Source organism: Brachionichthys hirsutus, chromosome 11 (genome assembly GCF_040956055.1).
Source record: "Brachionichthys hirsutus isolate HB-005 chromosome 11, CSIRO-AGI_Bhir_v1, whole genome shotgun sequence".
NCBI classification, from domain to species: Eukaryota; Metazoa; Chordata; class Actinopteri; order Lophiiformes; family Brachionichthyidae; genus Brachionichthys; species Brachionichthys hirsutus.
The window spans coordinates 12,546,879-12,570,130 of NC_090907.1; the positions used below are offsets into that span (position 1 = coordinate 12,546,879).

A 23,252-nucleotide genomic window follows, 5' to 3' on the forward strand; every position below is an offset into this window, starting at 1 on the left:
CGACGGAGTCAGAGGTGTGTGAAAAACGAGATCAATAGATGGACAGAGACTTCACTCGTCCTGCAACAATGACCACAATCTGTAACTCAAATATATTAACCTGTCAAAGTGAGTGACTCATTTTCATTGTTCTTTATGGACCTGCTAAAACAACAAGCCCAACGTCATGACTATTATTATTATTATTATTAGGGCAACAAGTTCTCATTATTTCACATGACAGACTTTCATTTGGTCTCCATCAACCTCTATGGAAAATATCAGACTCTTAACTTGCTGAATTCTCCGCTACGTTCAGCAGGAAGCTGCTAACACTTTTGAAGGTTGTGTATATTGAGATTATTAAGGTAAATACGTTTGATCAGAGGTCTCTATGCACTGCCAAACTACAGGGAATCTTTCACTCATGACCTCTAGTAGTTAGTACCTTCTCTCCTTTATATTACAGCTAATATGATTAATTTGACCTCTATGGAGCTTGTTTTCAACCATTTAAATATTTACACGTCAGGATATAGTCAAGAAAGAACCCAATACATTCTGGTCGAGATCCATGTAAAGAAGTGGGTTTATTATTTGCTTTAGCCTTCAATGACAAAATTCTACTCTTCATCCACTTAAGACTGAATACTTTAACGTGAAAGAAAGGCCAAGGTATTAACATATATTTAAAGGTAGGACACTCACCACAGACAAGTGTCCGTTCTTAGCCTTGGCAATCAGTAGTTCTGACCCAGGTGTGAAGTCTATGGTTCCCTCTTTCCCCTGCCCCATTGCAAACATTATGCTGGTGGCGGAACAAAGGACAGCAACACAAAAAAAGTTTCAATTTAGTTTAAAATTACCGTATGAGCATGGCCAGTGAAAGTCAACATCTCGTGTGTGTCTGCGCCTCACCTGCCCTGGTTGATGTTGACGTTGTTTATTTTGTTGGCACAGATCGCAATCTTGGTCAAGGTCTCAATCACATGGTCGCTTTGCAGAACCACATCTCCCTGTGACGAAACGGTCAAGCAGAAACCGTCGAATCTCGCAGTGAAAAGCGTTTTCTGATTCCTTTGAACATCTTTCCTCGTCTCACCTTCTGCTTGTTGTCGGCGCTGGGCACGTGCAGAACAAACAAGCCGTCGCTGAGAGAGCTGACCGAGATTCCTGCAGGGCAAGGACCGTTTCAATGAGTGCTGACCTCCAGTCTGCCCACACCTGAATGAAACTAGCTGACCTCTGACCTTTCAGTGCTCCATAGTCAATGCGTTGCTTGAGTTTGGCTTCCTCTACGATGATAGCACTGTTAGACGTGAGCAGCAGCTGACGAGGCCGAGCCTTGTAGCCCTTCCTGTCATACTTGGTGACTGGCACGGCATACTGGGAACAGACGGACGAGGGTAGAAACAGGAGACGAACAGATTTACAATCAGCATTTTCATAACCCTCATGAGTCTGTGCGACTAACCTTCATCTTCTCACTGCCCAGAATCTGCAGCGCCTTGGGGTTAATGTCCTCGCCATCTGGAGACGGGCGGAGACACGCCGGTAGAACAGTCCAACAGCGAGTAAAACCACTTTCGCACACCGAGTGAAAAGGCCCGTCTTACCGAGTCGTGTGCCGACAAACAGTTTAGGCACACTCTGTGGGTAGTTGTCCTTCTTGTCCTTGAAGATCTTGCTGGCGGTCATCTTCTGCTCCATCTATTCACAGATTAGATTGCAGTGAAGTAAAGAGGCTGGCACTGAAATAAAGGCTGTGCATTTATAACAATGGTGGAACAACTTTCACCTGGTGTTTCCACTCGGGGCTGATCTTCTTGCAGTAGCTCCACACCATGTTTTGCATGCATAGCTTACGTAAAAGCTCCGATGCCTGTAGACACATATAGAAGGAATTGCAGCAAAGTGACATCAAGTTCAGTAAATTATCTTTATTTCTGATAATGACAACAAAACTGGACATTTTAATAAGATTAATAACATGAATACATAATATGTTCAGTACTGATTAGAGACGTCCCGATCCGATCTTGTGATCGGAAATCGTGCCCGATCACGAGATTGTGGTCTCGATCGGAATCGGACGTTATCTCCCGATCGGGACTCCCGATCAGGACTCGGATAAATATGGATCGCTTTTTTCATTACTTTTTATCAGATCTGGAGTTACGCTGTGGCACAGAGTGAGACCTCTCGACTACAGACAGAGTGCGGCATGACATCACTTCCTGTGACCCTATTGGTTGAATGCTGGCTAAAGACGGAAACAGCTTGAAGCTCGTCGCACGAGCGTGTCTGCGTTGTGGAAGTATTTTGAAGTGGGTGAGAAAAACCTGCCGATTGAGGTGCTGTTCATTTTAGTCTAAGTCCAAAGTGAACAAAGTATTTTATTTATTACTACAATGTTCAAGCTGCGCCACAAAAGTGCTCAGTTTGAGAGTTAAATGTTGAAATAAGATGATTAAAATACACAATAAGGGACATCCTGGATCCGTTTTTCACTCGTCTTTATTTCTTTATGTATTAAATAAGTATCGGATGGGGACTCGGTATCGGTTCAAAATCCAATGACTCGGACTCGGGCGGGCCAAAAGACCTGATCGGGACATCCCTAGTACTGAGCACATTACTCGGTTTACAACACTGATGAAGTGAACATAAACACGACAGGCATTTGACGGAAAGGTCAATTGGATTCAGGTCTGTGGATCGGGCATCGATGCCTTCGTCTGACACACTCCAGCCACATGAGGTTCATCTTGCAGGGTCAAAACTCGATTATTGTTGCTTCCTAAGCGGACAGTTTGATTTCACAGAGGTGCGATTGACTTGGAGTTACATTGTGCTGTTGAAGCGTTCCCTTTTGTTATTTTTTGGAGCAGTATATATGAGAATGTGCATTTGGGTGTGTTTTACTCCCACCTCAGTGAGAGCAGCAGGAGGTGTAGGCCAGCTTTTGTCCAGGACATTCTTTGGCAGGTTCCTGTGCAGGTTCATTAGGAAGGAGTATCGCACATAATCCAGGAAATATTCATTCTCTGGACAGCGTTCTTTGTGGCGGTAAATGAAGCCTTTGATGAATCTAAGACATGTGGAAAGAAATGATGTTGGCGAACATTAGCTGCCTGAGGGCGATGCGCTTCTCACACGGTGAGTGCATTGTCCCGTGTGTGGTTTGCGTACCTGCGGATAGTGTTAGCAGCTTGTCGTCTGCGCTGGGCCCTCCTCCGGGCCAGGATCCCTCGCCACCACGATTGGATGAATATGGCTGTAGAGTACATTACATAGAAAGTAAATAAACTCCTTCCAATTTAAAAGGCTTTTAACAAGCTTATCAGAAAGAGAAACTACAATGGCATCCTGACCTGAGGCTCTCATTTTCTGGTATTTAGACCTCTGTTTATAGCCTCTCCATCCCGCCTGCAGCTTGGTTGCTTGATTGAGATTAAAACAAAAGACAAAAGTATGAACTGAGGCAGATTCAATCCATGATCCAGTGCCATTTCCAATTACAGCAAACATGATTTAAAGGTCCCGTATTATGAAAAACTCACTTTTCCCACGTTTCTACACTATTCTGGTGGTTTTGGGTCATTATTAACCCAAAAACAACAAAATAAACCGTCCAGTGAATCCTGCGTAGTTCTGTAATCACCTACTGAAATGCGTCTGCCAGAAATCTCGCCCCCTGTGATGTCAGAGGGCGAACGTGCGCAAGATGTGCGTGCACATGCACAAAATGAACTTAGTTTCAGCTTCATTTTCAGAGGCGTTTCTGACCGAGCTGTTTGAGACAGAAATGAGGGATGCTGCTCTGCAGCAGCTGTTTGCTATTTCGACAAAAACCTTTACAGATATTTCATATAAGTTTCTGGGAACTGCGATAACTTGTGTAAAAAGAGTATAATATGTAATCTTTAATGCAAAAGAAAAAGTGAAGCTATAAAGAAAATTACATTCTACATTTCAGTTAGTTGTAAAAAAAAAAAAAAAATTAAATTTTCATTTCAAATTTCCATCAGACCATTAAAGTGATGTCTGTGGGCTCTTTGCTTTTCTTTTCTCCCAGAAGGGGGCGCCATGTTTACTATGAAAAAAGACATTCATTCATATATGGGATCAGCCATTGGCCAAACAGCTGCAGAGTCCCCCTCCTGCTGAGGAGGGTTTTTCTGTCACCCTAAGGGGCGGAGCTTCAGACAGACTGACAGGAAAAACACAAATGATTTTCTATTATATTTTAACCACGCATTACTGATACTTGTTTTTATATTTGTAGTTGATTTGAGGATTCCTTTGTCCATTTTATGTTGGAGTTTGAAGAAGTCTACCTTTACATTTTGTAAATACTAGCTGTGGCGAGAAGTATGACGAGATCAGGTTTTACTTTTATTTGGGAACTAAGTTCATTCAAAGAAAAATTACGATTATAGAGTCGAATGTTCAAATATGAACGAAGGTCTTATTGGAAATCAATCTGCTTTGGAAAGAGGGGAAGCTCTCCGACACGCAAAACAGTTAACATCGTTGCAATGTTTTCCTCCTGAGCTGCCTCTGTTTGCGAGTGCCCCCCCCCCGCCCCCGCTAAGCCTGTCCTACCCCCCACAGAGGGCTCTAATACAGCTGTTGTGTTTTTTATCCAATGTAGTGTTGGAGTCCACCGGCTCAGATAAAATGTGTGTGCCGGTGGCTGGAGAGGGGGCCAGTCCACCTCCAGAGTACTGCCGAGGTGCCCTTGAGCAAAGCACCCCCCCCCCCCCCCCAACCGCTCCATGGTCGGCGCCTTCACTCTACCCGATGCATATATGCATGTGTGTGGCTGTTTCAAGGGGCCCGTTGCACTCGGGTGTAAATGACATTTCGTTGTGGGTTTGCAGCTTAAGAGTTGCAGCCATTACAGAAATAAAGGCTTTCTTTCACTTTCACTTTATTCATTCATTCACTGCTTTAACTCGTTTTCTCATTCTATTGGCCCTGGTCTCTCTGGATCAGGCTTTCAGGCTGCTCGTCTCTAACCTCTGTGCTGCGTATCGTTCACGTTCACCACCTATTGTGTCTCACCAGCCCACCCAAATGAAGCTGGCTAGGACCGGCCCTGGGCGGACACTCACCCAGACCGTGTTTCCTGGTCTCGAGCGCCTCCTCGGTGGCAAACAAGGTCTTTGGGAAACGGATGAAGATTTTGGATCTACAAGATGGAGTTTCAAATAAAACATGGATTCTACAAAGCTGGTTATTACAACACATGATTTCCCTCTGCGATCAATGCGGTATTCTGATTATAACAGAATAAAAGAGAAGCCCCTCCCCTCCTGTGCATGGCTTAAAAGCACAGTCAAGCAGAAGAAGAAGGAAGATGAACGCATCATGAAGTGCAAAAAAGCTTTTAAAACACAATAGTTGAATAAGTTTAAAATGACGAAAGTTAACAGTACACTCAAATACATCTGTGTGTGTGCGCGTGTGTGTGTGTGTGTGCGTGCGTGCCACCGACCTGCCCAGTTTGTATTCCTCAGGCTTGTATCCCAGATGTTTGACCAACGTGGCGACTCCGTCAGACAGTTTCCCCTGCCAGTTAGGCCACGTGTCTGGACATAAGGACTTGTACCTAAACACACAAGCTCTGGTTCAGGAATAAAGCTCAACGTTTAACCATCCTTTCAGCCAAATGGGCCACAGTCAAGGTCTGGGGGGGGGGGGGGGGTAGGGGGTCAGAGAGCCTAAACACGTAATTAACATTAAAGCCATTCACACGGAAATCAGAGCTGAACCCCTTCCATTTGTTCTTCTCACTGCGTGGTTGTTTACTCGAACACAGGAAGAGCAAACATACTTGATTATTCTCGACATCGCGACTGGAAAAAAAACAGAAGAAAGGTTGATCACCTCTGAAGGAAGACCTCGTAGCGACGTCTGTAAGCGAAGCCAGCTCTCCTCACCCTGAGATTCTCCATAAGCCCAAGATACTTGACTTGGTGACGGATCAGCACATCGTCAAACCGAACTGGGGGAGCAGGAGAGGGGTCAAAAGCAGAGAGGGGGGATAGAAAGAGAAAAAATATTGGGCAGAATGAACAAGAGCAAAGCAGTAAATGCTAAACAGGCGCAGTGGGAGTGACAGAGGACAGAGAAACGATGTGAAAGAAACAAGAAGCCCGTTGTCGAGAGACGCCGGCCTGATACGCCGACATCCACGGTCGCATTTGCATCTGGAAAACAAACTGCTTTTGGTTCATATTGGCCGAGTCAGAGATGAAATGAACCCTTCTGGGAAAACTGCTTCAACACTGCTGAAGAGCTTTTACATAAAGCTGAGCTCAAACCATTAAACTTTACCCACACACAATCAATGCAGGCGAAAGCAATCAGATGTTGGCGCTCCATCGGTTATACTCTCCAACAACGATCGGTAACATGGATCTGAATGTTAGTTTAAATCACACCCATTTTTATACTGTCATCAACTTGATTCGAGCTCTTCACGCTAAGTCTGCTAGCTTCCTATGCCGCTCCGCACCGAGCAACGAGAGAGGAGGAAAGATTCAGACCTGCTTGCTTGGAGTCGTTGGGCTTGATGCATCGGATATACGAGGGCTCCTTCGACATGAGGATCTCCATGAGTTTGGCCAGGCTGGCTTTGAACTGGGTGGCTGCCTAGAAGGACCAGCACGGAAACAGAAGAGGACAGAAAGGGATGAAGAGGAGCTGGTCAGTGACCAACAGGTAGAACTCAAGGATGACAATGTGAGACGGTGACGAGGAAGGAGGAGCTGCTGCAGGAGCGAGGGAACAAGACCGGTCAGTAACAGCCCCCGGTTCAACTGTGTGTGTGTGTGTCAGGGCATTCCTCAGTGAGTGGGGGGCAGCGGAGAACCCCCCCCCCCCGACCCACTCAACAGGAGTGGAAACACACATCTGTTTGTTTAGCTGTGGGAAAGTATGTTGGGATGAACAAGAGTTTGATTTACAAGAATGTAAAAGACAGGCAGAGACAACCTCGAAACACACACACACACACACACACACACGCACACACACACACACACACACACACACACACACGCGCACACACGCACACACACGCACACACGCACACACGCACACACACACACACACACACACACACGCACACACGCACACACGCACACACACACACACGCACACACGCACACACGCACACACACGCACACACGCACACACGCACACGTCTCACCGTGTCTGGGCGTTTCTTGTCACTCAGCTCCTCCTTTTCAAAACACTGCGTCAGAATCTTGTTCTCTGACATACACATAACCTGCAAACACGAAGGCCACGATTAGTTTAATTTAGTTATTTTATTTTATTTGAACTAAAAAAAAAAAAACTATAAAAGATTTAAGAAAAAACAAACAAACATTTAACACAAATCAAGCTCTTTCAAGTTCAGAAGCATCTAAACCAGGAAACAAATGTATTAGGATATGAGCAAAATTCACTTTTAAACTCACTTCTTTTAAGTTTCTGAAGAGGAGGTCATTATTCTTGTCCAAAAATCCTGAGTGAAAGAAGATAGAAATTGACTTCAGGAACAAATATCATCTGATCATTCTCACCGAGGGTCCCACAGTAACACTCTTTACTCGCTGTACCCAGGAAAGTCTTAAAGGAGACACATTCTACCCGTTTTCCACAAGTTTCTGTCTCAGTGAATGTTTGGGTTCCAAAAAACGTCTTTAGATGTAAATGGCACTCAAAGAGTTAAATGTAAAGTTCCTGTGGATTACTACTTTGGCTGCAGTATTTCAGTGAGATAGAACTACTTCATTCTAAACTCTAGAATTGTCCTTTGTGTACATTTATTTTATTTTATTACATCTCTGGACGGTTGTCTCTGTACATTGACACTGTAATGCCGCCCCCGCCGCCCCCCCCCCCCCCCCCCCCCCACACACACACACACACAGGCCTCGTTTACTGCAGCACACACACACCGTTGACATTGTAGTTGACCTCTCCAGCATAGTGCAGCAGTCGGAATTCTTCACGGCCCATCACCTTCCTGGTCTTTGCATCAGCCAGTTTGTGGCTGCAGGAAAAAATCACAACATGATTATATGAGAACGGAAACTGGGCACATTGTTGCTTCATCTTATTTTCTTATGTCTGGCACCACAAACCAATGAAGAATCAGACCGTTAAGTACCATAAGTCCAAACTCGTGTCCGCTCATTTCTGATGTTACAGTATTTATACAAGACAGCAGTAGGAACAAAACTAACGTGACAAAGTGAGGGTGTCCTCCAACAGTGTCCTCCAACTTCTCCAGGAAGGTGAAGTCGCTGGCGTCTCCAGGTCTGAGACACTCCTCGTCCTGCAAGAGGGCGACAAAAAGAGCCACGAACAGTCATTGGCTTAAAAAGGTGGACTGTTGTCGTCTGACTTTACAATACTAGCCAGCATTCACCCCAACATTCACACAGTGGTGGTAACAGACACCTCCTGCTCTTTAGGAGGAGTAGCCAGCCATTCGGGAGTCAGCATCATGCTCAAGGATACTTTGACATGTGGGCTGCAGGGGATTGAACCACCAACCATCTGATAAGTAGATGACAGCTCTACCACGTAGTATTGCATCTCGTCTCGACATAAACTTGATTCTGTTATAATACAGTAATACCTTGACAGACGCGTAGAATTCATTCCTGGACCGAGCTTGTAACTCAAAATCACTCGTAGGTCAAATAAATGTTTCCCATATAAAATAATTGAAAACAATTTAATCCGTTTTGGCCGTTTAAAAACACTTGAATCAACGCTAATAATGGAAAAAACATTTTTAATTTCCATATAGACGAACACATGATGCTATAAAGGATATATACAGTATTACTGTAATATAAAAGGTGGTTTTATCAGGAGTTTTACCTTCGAGACAGACGACAGCGGCTAACGAGTAGAAGGAAGGGAGAAATTGTACTTTACACGTACTCTTACATGAACTTAGACGTAATAGTTCTGCCTCTGGAAGGCTTTGTGTTCTTGATAGCATCCTTCCGTTTGAGGATTGTACGTATCGTCGGTGTGCTTCGCTCGTACTCGCGGAGACCACGGTCACAGACCCATCACTTATCAGGAATACTCACAGATACAGCCAGAATCACGTAAACAAAGGAAACTCAACACGGGAGGCGCAGGAGACGAGGACGGAACCTGGTGAATACCTGAACTGAACGAGTGAAGCACGCTCGCAGCGCTCGGCCATTTAGCATTAGCATCTGGAAGCTGCTCGTATCTCAAAGCTAAACTGCTCGCAGGTTTGCTCGCATCCCGGAACGCTCGTACGTCGAGGTATTACTGTATACACATGAAGCAAAAAGACTGTATCGTTGTTACCGGTAATAATGCGTTCTCAGTTTAGCTTAAATGCCAACGAGCCCCTTTAAATGTCACTATTGTAACTCGTCTGTTTCAGATGCAAATGTTGTGATTTAATGCTTAGATTTCAAGCCTGTCTGACAGAGATTCAGCGTTTCCTCACCAGAATGGAGATGATGCCTTTAAACTTCTCCTCTACGAGGTCACAGATGATCTTGTTGTTGAAGTACTGCACCGGCTCCCACTGCAAAAGACACGAGCCTTCTTCAGGTCAGACGTCATGACAACACAAACCCCATCATGGGCATTACTTCAGTCTTTCCCAGTGTAATGAACACAAATAAACGAGTTTATCAGTCTAACCCTGGACATACTGTACTTACAAATATTATTGACAGTGAATTCAATCATCTGAAGAATCGCGGCAGACAGAAATGCTTCACGGACAGACACACAAGCCCAGCTCCATCGTCTAAGACGTTGCGCTACGTTAGCATTTAGAGCCGCATCGTTTCCACTGAGACGGCCCACGACTCTGGCAGACAACTGCCCAGGTGCGCCTCGTTCAGGTCAACGATGCCATCGCAGCTGTGCAGGGGCAGAAATCAACCTGCAGCAAAAGTCGCCATAGCAACCCTCACAAATGGAGTTTTAATGTTAACCTTTCAGATTTTGTTCCTAACCTCGTCAGAGCAAGAAGACATTTTGCATGATGGTGCATGTCGGACCTCTTTATGACCGTGATCTTTGGTGAATGAACTGAATGCATATTTTACTAGATATTCTTTTTTTTTTTAAGCCTCCATTAAAAGAAAATGGAAAAATCCAGACAGTGTTCAGCATCCGCATTCCGGATCCAATCAGGATGAAATTTGGTGGTAAGATAGAGGCCCCCACCCTACATGATTGTGTCACATTCCATAAGCCTGGGTCACTAATCAACCGAAATGTTGAGTAAATCATTTTGAGAATCCATTGACGGCAATGTTACAGAAAATGTCAAAATGATCCAAAATCCAGAATCCAATCTATAATTCCCTCAAGATCCGTCCGCAACTATTTGAGTTATCTTGCTAACAGACAAACAAAGCAGCTCGTACTGGCTCAGGTGGAGGAAATCATGACTTAAACAATTTCAGAGTTAAAGGTTTCATTCCAAACGAGGCAGCATCTTCATCAATGTGTGTGCACTTTAACAATAAATTAACAATTATGCAATGAAAGACACAAATGTAACCATAGTCATAATAAAGGCCTTTGAAAAGAATGTTTTCCTATGGGGGGGGGGCATAGAGATGAGCATGGAGAGAACAGACAGTAGGTGCGTTTACATGGACACACCCAAATCGGATTAGTCTGACCCAATCAAGCTCAATCCGATCGAGAGGGGTGGTTTATACCGATTGATGATCCGATCAGGGCGCATGAAAACACTTATTCCCATGTTTCGGTACAAGCCGTCTTTACTACGCAGGTCTGTGACGTCAGCTAAACGCGCTTCTGTTATTCCCTGAAGCTAGCTGAAGCAGAGCGAGCGAAAGACAGAACTGATCAATATCTGAGACAAACATGTTGCCGGAGATAGTAAAGGAGGAATTAGAGAAAAGGGCAGAGCCATGTTTTGTTTACAGCGGAAGTCGCTACGGCAACTTGTCGAAAGTGTGATGCATGAACACGCAAGTCCTAATCGGATCAATATTTTTAGGGTCCATGATCACAGTTTATCCGATCACAATTTAACTCCGAACTCTGATCGGATTAAAGAAATGTTGTCCATGTAAACGCACCTAGTGGCTCGATTGGGGGAAGAGTGTAAAATTAAAACAATGCTAGGGAGTGGATCCAAAAGAAAGTCGTGCACTCGTCCACCTAATCCAAGAGACCTAAGGTGCATTAACATCTGGAGGACATCTGATGAGATGTGGGACCCTGAGGGAGGGAAGAACTATGTCTGACCGTGATGCCTTCGGCCTCATACTCCTCTTGCTCCGACTTGAGGGTGAGCTCGATGAAGAGCTGCTGGAGCGTCTCGTTGCAGTAGTTGATGCAGAACTGCTCAAAGCTGCAGCACACAAGAAGAGACAACAGCTGAATGACAAAAACAAGCCACAGCCACACATGTGCTTTTCAGCAGATACCTCATTTGCTCGACACCAATACGGTTTCATCGTCATGCGATGTATAAATACGACATTCCCAAACAGATTAGGGGATTTTTCGATTAACCCATGTGGTTAATTTGCCCTATAGGTACCAACATTGATGAAGTAGGAACAGTTAGCTTTATGAATATTTTCCTGTCCTCTAACTACGCTACTGATGAGGTATTGCTATCTACAACAATGTAAGAGATACCGATGAAATAGTTATGTCCTGTGGCAGAAGGATGGTTTAATGAAAGAAGTTTGTGTGTTTCTCTGTAGCGAGTACAACAAATTAAAAAGTGGAAAACAAGACATTTTGATTTGATAAAATTACTGTAACTTGGGGAAAATTTGAGCAAAACCGAGCAACGAATGAAGGGATCTATAATGAAAGCTAATGGTTGAATGAAGCACACAAAAGTACGGCTATTTATTATTTTGAATGCTGCACCTGTTGTTCTGGAAGACTTCAAAACCATAAATGTCCAACAGGCCAATGACGGAGAAGTTCTTGCAGGACTCATCCTGTAAAAGACAACAAGTCCGTCAGCACATCTCTTTGAAGGGAGACGCCTGAAAACAAAGATCGTGAGGAACAAGGATGGAGTAGGAAAATAAAATATGCAACAGACAAAAATGATTCAATGCAAATATCGACTGATTTTCCATTAGTGGAGTCTAAAAATAAAGTATTCAGAGAACATTAGGAGTATATTCTGAGTAGGCTGATGTCTCACTGGCACGTTAATACAGACTGTAATACCACTATCACAATACAAATGCTATTAATATTCATTTATGCTGCATTGCACGATCATGGATGTCCACAAGGTGGAGCTGTACTGTAACTGTTTCGGCTGAGGGGTCGCCACAGCAAATCAATGTTCTCCACTTCACCCTGTCCTTTGCATCGTCCTCCCCAACACCAGCCACTCTCATGTCCTCCCTCACTACGTCCATGTGTCTTCTCCTGGGTCGTCCTCTAGTCCTGTCCTTTGCATCGTCCTCCCCAACACCAGCCACTCTCATGTCCTCCCTCACTACGTCCGTGTGTCTCCTCCTGGGTCGTCCTCTAGCCCTGTTCCCTGGCAGTTCCATCCTCAGCATCCTTCTACCGATATAGTCCCTGTCTCTCCTCTGGACATGTCCAAACCATCAAAGTTTGGTCTCTCTGACCTTGTCTCCAAAATGTCTGACCTTCACTGTCCCTCTTATTGTCTCATTTCTAATCCTGTCCAACCTGGTCCCTCCCAAGGAGAACCTCAGCATCTTCATCTCAACCTCTTCTAGCTCCGCCTCCTGTCTTTTCCTCAGAGACACTGTCCCTACGCCGTATTTAACCCAGGTTACTACTACACCTGAATAGAAAAGAACATTTCTATCATTTACCTCGAGATTGTTATTTCAAGGTGTTTTCACAGAAACAGGTGAAATAGGGAACGTAAAACGTAAAAGTTATTTTTGTGATAGAAACGCTAAACCTGGAATCAGCAGATTACAATGCTGTTTATTGACCATGAATAACTCGAGGAGCAAAAACACATAATATGTACTCGTGTTTACAGTTACTGAGTGTTTCTTGGATTACTGTGTATGCCAGCGAAGCATTGATCTTGTTAACCAGCCAAGTGAAGGTGCGTCCATACACTGCTTTGGACAAAGCATCACGAGCTGCTGATGCTTGCTCTAGGTTCAACGGGCTCATCAGCTGATGAAGAAACACACACACACACACACACACACACACACACACACGCACACACACGCACACACACACGCACACACACACACACACACACACACACGTTAAATACAGGAGAAGGCAGGCAGCAACAGTTCGGCAGGGACAAGTTATAATATATTTACACTGGTCAAGACCAGACATCACACACACACACACACACACACACACACGTTAAATACAGGAGAAGGCAGGCAGCAACAGTTCGGCAGGGACAAGTTATAATATATTTACACTGGTCAAGACCAGACATCACACACACACACACACACACACACACACGGCAGTGAGAGGGGGCATCAACTTACCTCCTCTCCCTTGGCTATTAACTTCTTGTGTGTGAGGGCCTCTGTCAGCACCGACCCGTGCACTCCCAACAACTGGAAAAGCACAACAACAGGATGAATGCATGCTATCCTGAACAGACAGATGTCATGCCGCTCAGACGCACCGATGTCCTCGGTATAGTATCTGGTGTCAGTCAGGTTTGTTAAAGAGAGACAATCAGAACCAAGCCCCAAAGATTCACACCAATAACATATGTTTGACTTCCGGCAAGAAACGAGACTAGTATTCTTTCTTTCAGCAAGGGAGAGTGGCTGCTGCTAGCTTCGCCCTCGATTCTCAGAGAAACAGCTCCCCCTGCTGGTTTTATTAACAGATAAGAATGTGTAGATGCGTAAATCACCCAGACATGAAGACTCCAACCTTGAGCAGATAGCTCTTCCAGACAACACAAAGTGTTCACTTCTTCAGTCTAGTCAGCATATAACAGACATACGATTGTCACATACTTTATGATTATATTGAGTATTGATTATGAAAGAAATGATTATAAATGGCATTAAAAGAACCATGACATAACTAATGCTACTCATTGGTGAATTAATGATAAACACATTCACAGATTTATCCAACAGTGTCTCAAACTAAAATTTAGATATAGTTTGTAGAGGAAAGATAATACAAATTAGAAGTAAAGATGTAAAAATTGGGCAAATTGAACACGCAAATCAACGTAAATAAGAAAGTTAAACTGGATTGCTAACCCACGGGACGCTGCTGGAAAGTGGATTACTGTGGGTTGAAGAAAGAGACGAAGAAGAGGAGGAAGACGGGTCCATCAGCAGCGAGAGAAGAGGGAATGGAAGAGTTTAGGACAGAGTAGGGACTTTGAATGTCGGGACGATGACGGGAAAAGCTAGAGAGCTGGTGGACATGATGATGATGAGGATGAAGGTTGATGTGTTGTGTGTTCAGGAGACCAGGAGGAAAGGAAGCAAGGCTAGAAGGTGAGGAGCAGGATTCAAGTTGTTTATAACGGAGGAGAGGAAAGAGGAATGGAGGAGGAGTTATCTCGGAAGAGTTTTCTCCATTTAACATTTACTCCTGTGGGGCGTGGGAAGCTTCATAAAAGCTTGCATTGCTGGCACTCACAAAACATGAGCCCAGTCCTGCACCTGTAAGGGTACTTTATGAACCTCCTTGCTGCATCATCTTACCCTGGCCAGGTACTTAATCTGTGTATCAGAAGTGATGCACGCATCTCCTTCCTCCTCGCTGTACTGCACGTTCCCCAGGTGGAGCACACTGGCAATTATGTTCAACAGCTCCTATGCAGACAAAACACAGAGGGATTGAAGGGAGGGGGGGGGGGTGAGAAAAAGTAAAAGTTCAAGGTGCATACTTTACTTATCATACTTAATTATCTGAGGTTGTTAGGGTTAGAATATTCAGCAGTAAACCTCAACTTCAACTCAAACACACTACCGGTACATTCCCAACGCGTTGAAGCTTTTTCCAGGTCGAAAGCAATGTTATATTTGCTCTGTTAACTTAAAGGAAGTGTTTACTCAAAAATAAAGTTAGTAATTATCTTCTCACTCCCGTTGGGATGGAAAGGTAGGGGGAAAATACAAGAAAAAAACAACACATTTTTGGATGATCGTGTCAAAAACCACATTGCGACATTCTCCTGAACAACTGGTAAACTTTGGGAGCGCCCCCATCTGACATTAGAACATCATTCAAGTTGGTGCAACATCCTCAGATGAGGATCTTCAGTCTTGGATCAGGCTGGAGAAGCTGTTTGGTGTCATTTATTGAGAACGCTTCTCAACAGCTGCTTCACTGAGAGTCTCCAGAAGTGTCCTAGAGGTCATGACCTGCTTGGCCTACAGGCCACCACACGGAGTTGTTGCTTACCTCCACCTCATCCTCACTGAAGCCAATCACAGTCAAGGCTTTCTTCACCACCTTCCACTCGTTACGATCATTGATGGAGCTCACTTTGGGACAGTTACCCTATGGAACAATGACCACAAATCAATAATCACATGTGTACGTCAGCTTCTTCTGAACATCCCACTACATTACTAAATAGATCATGTGAAGAAAAGTGTTTACATGTGCAATAAACACCTTTTTTTTACAGGATGTCAACACCTACTTGCACAAACACACACACATTGTTTTTCTTCAGTAATTGTTGGTGTGTGTGTGTGTGTGTGTGTGTGTGCTTGTTCATAAAGGGGAGGGTTCATCTTGTGCCTTCAGGCAAATTTCCCCCTTGAGGAAAACTACAGACTGAGGCCCTGCGAGCCGACTGAGAGCCCATTATCCAGAACTCCCACTGGGACACAAAGGCGCCACATACCAACAACTTATGACAGGAGAGAGAGAGAGCTAGCATGGTAGCAGCATTAGCATCTTATATTCTTCTCCAGAGTCAAGGTGCAAATTACTTTATTGAGAGTCGTCTGTGAGAATTAGCATTACAGAATGAATCATGAACATATACGATTTCAGATGCAATATTTATCAGACAGCAATTACTCCTTGAGCAATTCCAATATTGTATAAATTAAGTCCAACCAAACTCACTCCAGTGTCTTATATTTCAATTTCTATGAATTTATTCTACATTTGTAAAGCTTGCTTTTACTTTCTGTGCAACATCTCGTTTCAACACATTCTCAAGATCAGCACTACATTTATGATGTAGGCCAGAACAAAATGAGCTTCCAGCACTCCAGACCAAAACAAACATGGGGGAGGGAGGGACTTCCCTTTCTACTTTGTCCAATCGATGAGCGCCCTTTTCAAACCACGTGATGCTGCTCAGAAAGTTCGCTTCGCGTTAGAAACCACAGTGTGAACGCAGACCTTTCAACGAATCATAAATGCAACAATGTTGCGCCTTTCAGCTCCCCAATCGAACCGAGTCCGCTTGGTCCGGTGTGGAAACGGCCTTACTTTGACCAGATACTGGTATTGCTGAAGGTTCTTCTCCAGGCCCAGGCGTCTCAGCAAGTCCTCCTCCCCCCCCTCAATCAGTTGATAGAAAATGTGGAAGTTCCTCTCCCCGTGGTTCTGGTGGACCACACGGGACTTTTCCAGGAGGTAGTTGATAATGTGGCCTCCGACTGGAGCACCCTGTCGACGGGACAAAGGACAGGGAGAGGGGGGGCAGGTTAGTGGAGATGGATTTCTAGTCCGTAGTATTCTTCATGTACTCGTGAAAAAGGGTTACGGGTGGATCAGCTGTGGGATTAATTACACTAAATAAGATAAATACAAAAACACAGAGTGCTGATACAAATGATGTATCTAATTAAATAGGTGTAGCAAAATATTGATTTACTCGAGTATTGCAATGTATTATCGCTGACTAGTATTTAGACTTCTGCTTACCTTGAAATCAAACTGAATGTCCATGTACTTGCCGAAGCGGCTCGAGTTGTCATTCCGCAATGTTTTAGCATTGCCAAAGGCCTGAGGAGCGGATCGAATGGAATCAGGACAGAAGAGAGGAAAGGAGTGATAAGAAGCGAGAGAGAAAACGAGATGAAGATTACCGATGGGGAGGGGGCAATAAAACAAGACGGGAAAAAAACACAGGCGTTAACATCTCTGCAGTGTTGATCTCAGACAGTAGCATGCACATCTGGAAAGCATCTGGCAGGGACACCCCAGACATAAAAAAGGAACCACTTCTTTGTTCTGACGGAATATTTCAAGTTGGAGCCAGACAGGCTAACGCTGCCGAAATGTGTTCTATGTGTGCATCAAAATACGCACCCAGTTTGCTGCTGCCAGCGTTTGAATGAAGGTGGAATACAAATACAAGTACTGCGATTGAGTTACAATAAAATGCAGTCACCGTGAAAGTCACACCAACATTCTTTGCTTTAGTTTTTTTCTGAAGATGTATTTATTATGAGTCAAATATTCCCATGATGTTAACTCTTTGAGTGCCATTCACGTCTAAAGACGTTTATTTGAAACCCCGACATTGAAATCTGCTTCTCTTCAACGGCCAATAACTCCGGAAGGAAAGATGGTAGGAACACACTTTCTTTTTCTGATGAAGGAAGGGACATTAATTGTTCATTTGGTTCATTGTGTGAATAGTTATTGTTACAGAACATTCTGTGGGGCTTGGGAAATCGGGGAAAAACACGTGAAAACTGGGGCACTCGGCATAAAGCTGAGCTGAAAATGGCTGCCACTCAATGAGTTAAAAGAGTGCAACTAAAAACCACGAGCTCTTTACCAACCTGTCCGGTCTGACCCACGTGGGTCACTTTACATTTAGACCGACTATTGATAAGTGACTAAAATCAACCCATGTTCATCATCCTTCTTTTGACATTATCCCACATTTCGGTAGCACAGTTTAGCTGTGTAACAAAATGTAACGCGTCAATAAGCTCCTCAGAGTAGCCCACAGGTAGGACATGATTAGAAAGGTCCATTTGCAGCTCACCTCCAGCACAGGGTTAGATTGCAGCAGGCGGTCTTTAACAGTCTGCACCCTGTCGCTGGCTGGACAAGTGATGGCGTAGTACTGCAGGACCTTCTTCGACGCCTCCGTCTTTCCGGCACCGCTCTCCCCTGAAATGAGGATGCACTGGTCCTTCCTCTCCGTCCTCAAGGAACGGTAGGAATTGTCTGCCACAGCATAGCTAGAGGAGTGGAGAGAGATGTGCCATCAGCAGGATGGATTTTGAAGCAATAGGGACAAAAAAAGAAGGGATTTTCACTGCAAATGTAAAATATTAAGAAAATAGAGTGCTGAGAAAGAAAGCTGCACGTGTGGGTCCCTCTATGTCCGTGACACAGAAGAGGAAACGATCCGTTAAAGGTCCCATATTATGATAAACTCCCTTTCCCCATGTTTCTACACTATTCTGGTGATGTTGGGTCCTGATCAACCCAAAAACAGAAAAATAAACCGTCCAGTCAATCCTTCGTAGTTTGGGTAGGTCTGTAATCCCCTCCGGAAACACGTCTGGGAGAAATCCTTGACGTCAAGCCGGGGGAACGTGCACGTGATGTTCGTGCACATGCGTCCCTGTGTCTGCGCTCTCTTCACCGTCATGGTGACCAGGTAGCTGAGCTAAAAGGCAAAGCTCTCCATTTACCGGTCGATCTCCGTTGCGACCCTCACCTGTGGTAACGAGCTTTGGGGACTGACCCAAAGAACAAGGTCGCGGGTTCAAGCGGCTGAAATGAGCTTCCTCCGTAGGGGGGCTGGGCTCTCCCTTAGAAGCTCTGTCATATCTGGAACTCCCCAACAGCCTTTCAAAACTGAACTTCCAGCTTTTCCTCCAGCTCGAGTTGACCTTCAGCTATTTCACAGATCTAACCACGTCCTGGACGCCTGAGAATCACACAGACATTTTGCGCTAACCATAATTTGACTGTTATGGGAAATTACTAATTACTACATGTTAATCATGTGATTTGTGAATCCCTGTCCTGTGTCACCGATGACCTTGGACATATCTTGTGTTTTTCTGTGATACTCCATACCATGAATTATTAATTTTGTCTCTGAACATGACGCTCAGCACAATCCCAGAGAGAATTTCACCATAAATGCACCGAGTCGTTCAAACTTTATCTCAGGCTGGCCTGACGCTCTGCTGTGTCCGTCCCCCTCCTGCAACGTAACCCACAATCACACAAGGACAGGATCACGCAAAGATTTATTTCCTCATGTTTCGCCTCTTGGATGAGAGGCGAAACATCTTCAATCCAACTATCGCCCCACTCAGAGGTAGAGAGAGCGTTTGGAACTGGGGGGGGGCAACCAGCATGTAAAGTGGAGTGAGAAAGAGTCACTCACTGATGCCCCTTCAAGTCTCCATAATGCCCTTGATTGTTGTGTAGCCGCCCTGTGGGGCAGGGCGGCTTTCCCAAAGATTCCCCTCGCCATTCCTGTGGCAGCCTTTCAATTAAACCGCCTCGTGCCGTAACAGCGTGCCAGCAGCGTCCGTGACAAATGAACAGTCAGACCATTGTAGCATTACATAGAATGTGGACTCTGTGACTGGACAAATATTGTGGCACCCATGCTGCGCCAAGAAGCAGGTATCAACACTCCAGTCCCCAGAGAGACAGAACAAGCCGACAAGCATGGCGTCCGCCGGTAACGATGTGTTCCAAGCCTGCAGGTTGTTTTCTCACAGGTGAGGGGAGACCTCGTAGAAATTGACGCCACGGTATCGATCCATGTGGTTCTTGGTGTAGATCTCCAGTTCTCTGTACGGGTTAACGGAGACGAGCACGGAACCGATGTAGGTCTGTTGGAAAAAGAACACGAGTCACGATGCGTGTCGAAGACAATGCGAGTTTCATTGTAAAAATCTCTGGTCCACTTCAAAATGGCCAGTTTAAGGACAAAAAAATCAACAAAACATGCACCTCGATGGCCTCCTTCAAAACGGCCCTAAAAATTCAGCTTTCAGGGGGGCAGAAACGGAGATAGTCATCACGACTCTCTCCGGATCAACACCCCCCCACCCCCACCCCGTTTTTTGTCCACCTACCGGTACGTTGTACATATTATGTGTCTTTTTAATTTATTGTTATTTTGCATCTACGGAGTAATTTATTTTATTGGTATTATCAAATGTCGATGATTTATTTACAAAGGACTTCCAACGGAAACAAGACCGCAAGGGCTTTTTAGAAACGCTCCTCTTAGGCAGGATTCAACGTGAAAAACCACCAACCCCTCCGCCCCCCCGCTTTGTCACTCACGTAGATGAGGTTCTCCTTGAAGCGTTTCCTCAGGTTCTCGATGAAGGCGGCCTCGCTGGTGTAGTTCTCCAGCAGGACAAAGTCCTGGACGCCCACCCGGTCTCTGGCTGTCAGGGCCGACTCCATCATCGCCCGCACCCCGTCACTGGCCACCGCCTCGAGGAGGACGAGCAGGGAGAGCAGAGAGAAAGGAGCAAAAGCTGCACATCACAAACGCTATCATTTCATGATGAGATTCAGAAGACGGGCGGGAAAAATATTGTAAAATACAACCTAATATTTGTATTTGTATTATTCCTAATTGTAACCCTGCTTTGTCAGCGAGAAGAACCTCCTCAACTCGATTGTATTTCTCAATGACATCACTGAGTCTAATCAAAAATTAGACTTTGTCATCAACTCAATAAGCCTTCTGAATACTGAACTAAATCTTTGCTCAGAGATCTTTGACCCTTCCCAAGGTCCAACCAAGCTCTCAAGGTCACATTCTTCACAGTCACCTCCACTAACTGAGAGAAAACCAAAACAAAATGTGGAAAGACGCATCACTTCAAGCAAAGTGAAGTAGGCTGAAAAACGTAAAGCACAGATTTAGGAGTAGAAGTGATCACTCACATGTTTCAGATCATTGAATTCCAGCAAGCCATTTTCCAAAATAGAGGCCTGAGTTTTATGCATAAGTTTGCGAATGTCAGCCACGTCCATGTTTAACATGCACCGAGGAGGGCAGCGCTGGAGAGTGGAGCCAGGGACGGGCAGAGACAACACATTCAGTACAGCAGGTGTTGTTGTGTTAAGAGATAAAGTTGCCCCCCCCCCCCAGAGGCCACAGAGAAGAGAGGGAGAGAGAAGGAAGGACACTCGAGGGAGGAGAGAATGCATTAATGAGTGCCGGGTGAGAGCCAGGAGGGAAAAACACGGACGGGAGATTATTAACAGGCTGTGGCTCTCGCTGGTTCATTTAAGCAGGAAAAGTAGTCCCTGAAATTCCACTCGAGAAAACACACGACAGGAATTCACTCGTCTTTTCACCAAAACAACCAAAACCCACACGCAGGCACAACAAGTATGCCCGATCTTTGATCCTGGATGTCAAAGGAAGCTCGCAGTGTTTGTCGTAGTGTACCGGGAAGTTACAGCATAGAACCCGAAACAACAGCAGGAACGTGTGAACCTGAAGCCGTTAAATATCCCGTCTGCTCTGGTTGGGATCTCGAACTTCAAAGTGAAGTTCCCAAAAGAAAAAAGAAAAAATGTCAATATAGAAATATATTTTGCAGATTTAGTACATTTCTACAGAAAGCAAAGAAACTGCAGCTGTGTGTGTGTTCACACACACTTCACACTTGTTATGCTAATTCTGCCCATTCAGCATCCCAGGTATGTTCTTTATCCTGTTGTGTATCTGAATTACTGGCTGCGTTTACATGGACAACATGTATTTAATCTGATCAGAGTTCTGAGTAAAGTTATGATCGGATGCACTGTGTTCACGGACCCTAAAAATAATGATCCGATTAGGACTTGCGTGTTCATGCATCACACTTTCGATCGTAATAAATTTTGACATGCGCAATTTATACCAATAATACCGGAAATAGTAGAAGAAGTCGTAGCGACTTCCGTTGTAAACAAAAAATGGCTCCGCCCCTTTCTGCTTGAAACCTCAGCATTATTTCCCGCGTTTTCCCCGTTTGCTCTGTTACTTTCCTCCTTTAATGTCTCCGGCAACATGTTTGTCTCAGATATTGATCAGTTCTGTCTTTCGCTCGCTCTGCTTCAACTAGCTTCCGGGAATAGCAGAAGTGCGTAACGCTGACGTCACAGACGTGCGCAGTAAAGACGGCTTGTACCGAAACATCGGAATAAGTGGGAGCGATGGTCCATGGAGATTGAGGTTTGAGTTATGAGGTTTGCATTTCACGTACATCATGGGCTAGTTTATGGAACCTTACAGAAACTCATTTGTCGAACTTCCTTAGAACTTTCACTTTTTACGTCATCTAGAGAATGAACAATGCAGACAGCCTGAGAAGAAGGAGGCGAGCCCAACATAAACACTGAGCTCAGGACGCGAGCCCTGCAGGCGGCAACGACGGGAATCTCAGCCCAGCGTACGAACCCGAGTTCATGGACATGCGTTGTTGCAGGAGAGAATTAAGCAAATCTATCCAATCCCGACGGCTGCCTATGCAGGAGCAGCAATGTGAGGTTGAATAGTTTCATTCACGTTTATCTGTGCAAGTTATGATGAAGTGTTCCAGCATATTATTAGTAACAGAAAAGGAGCTAATATGTTCCAGATGTTTCAGCAACGCTCACTTTTACTCAGTGAAAGTCAAGCCACACCTTGGGGAGGTGTGAATGCAAACACACAGGCAGGGACGAGGGCTCGGCTTTTCACGTCACACACAGACACACACACACACACACACACACAACTCAACCAGCTCTGACATCGGCATGGTAAAGCAGCGTAAAGGTGAAGGATGCAGAGAAAAAAAAACAGACTAAAGGTCAGCAAATCAAAATCCCATTCCTGCTCCCTTATTAAAATTAATTAATACAATTATTAAAAATGGTTTCACATGTAAAACACATAAAGTACCATTACTTAAATCACTTATTTACAAACTTCCATTCATCATTCTACGCAGTGAGGAATACAACACGGGAAACATGCAACGTTTGAGGAGAGACTTCCAGGAAAGCAAGCGTGCGACATGTTCAGGTAAACAGCTTTTCGTTCTTAAGTTTGAGACGCCACTGCAGGCAGCGCCTGCAAACCTCCGCTACTCAAACTCCATCCCCCGCGACAGGAGCCCGACTAAACATGAGCCCACGTTACACACTTCAAACGCTTCAATACAAACTTGCATGTGTGCACGAAACTCCTCAACTTGCATTCAGCCATGAAAAGGCGTTCACATTCTGCACGTCCTGATTGACCTTTTTTCTGGCTTTCTTACCAACGG

The 23,252-nt window shown here is 44.8% G+C and overlaps 1 protein-coding gene across 1 annotated transcript in view; it reads right to left on the reverse strand.

The window, feature by feature from the left end:
• LOC137901820 (unconventional myosin-Ic-like) overlaps positions 1 to 23,252 on the reverse strand; it is a 43,329-nt gene that overhangs the window by 2,140 nt on the left and 17,937 nt on the right. Inside the window, exons 2-31 of the mRNA XM_068745860.1 lie at positions 20,278 to 20,433; positions 19,702 to 19,817; positions 17,996 to 18,194; positions 16,921 to 17,001; positions 16,483 to 16,662; positions 15,433 to 15,531; positions 14,730 to 14,840; positions 13,536 to 13,607; positions 13,075 to 13,194; positions 11,938 to 12,011; positions 11,299 to 11,404; positions 9,506 to 9,586; positions 8,247 to 8,338; positions 7,959 to 8,053; positions 7,476 to 7,522; positions 7,202 to 7,282; positions 6,537 to 6,642; positions 5,875 to 5,992; positions 5,483 to 5,596; positions 5,100 to 5,176; positions 3,354 to 3,422; positions 3,172 to 3,256; positions 2,911 to 3,070; positions 1,778 to 1,861; positions 1,596 to 1,689; positions 1,454 to 1,509; positions 1,230 to 1,365; positions 1,082 to 1,152; positions 898 to 995; positions 688 to 787 (exon numbers count right to left, since the gene is read on the reverse strand). Of these exons, the coding sequence (XP_068601961.1) occupies positions 688 to 787; positions 898 to 995; positions 1,082 to 1,152; positions 1,230 to 1,365; positions 1,454 to 1,509; positions 1,596 to 1,689; positions 1,778 to 1,861; positions 2,911 to 3,070; positions 3,172 to 3,256; positions 3,354 to 3,422; positions 5,100 to 5,176; positions 5,483 to 5,596; positions 5,875 to 5,992; positions 6,537 to 6,642; positions 7,202 to 7,282; positions 7,476 to 7,522; positions 7,959 to 8,053; positions 8,247 to 8,338; positions 9,506 to 9,586; positions 11,299 to 11,404; positions 11,938 to 12,011; positions 13,075 to 13,194; positions 13,536 to 13,607; positions 14,730 to 14,840; positions 15,433 to 15,531; positions 16,483 to 16,662; positions 16,921 to 17,001; positions 17,996 to 18,194; positions 19,702 to 19,817; positions 20,278 to 20,433 (3,078 nt within the window). The remainder of the gene's footprint in view (positions 1 to 687; positions 788 to 897; positions 996 to 1,081; positions 1,153 to 1,229; positions 1,366 to 1,453; positions 1,510 to 1,595; positions 1,690 to 1,777; positions 1,862 to 2,910; positions 3,071 to 3,171; positions 3,257 to 3,353; positions 3,423 to 5,099; positions 5,177 to 5,482; positions 5,597 to 5,874; positions 5,993 to 6,536; positions 6,643 to 7,201; positions 7,283 to 7,475; positions 7,523 to 7,958; positions 8,054 to 8,246; positions 8,339 to 9,505; positions 9,587 to 11,298; positions 11,405 to 11,937; positions 12,012 to 13,074; positions 13,195 to 13,535; positions 13,608 to 14,729; positions 14,841 to 15,432; positions 15,532 to 16,482; positions 16,663 to 16,920; positions 17,002 to 17,995; positions 18,195 to 19,701; positions 19,818 to 20,277; positions 20,434 to 23,252) is intronic.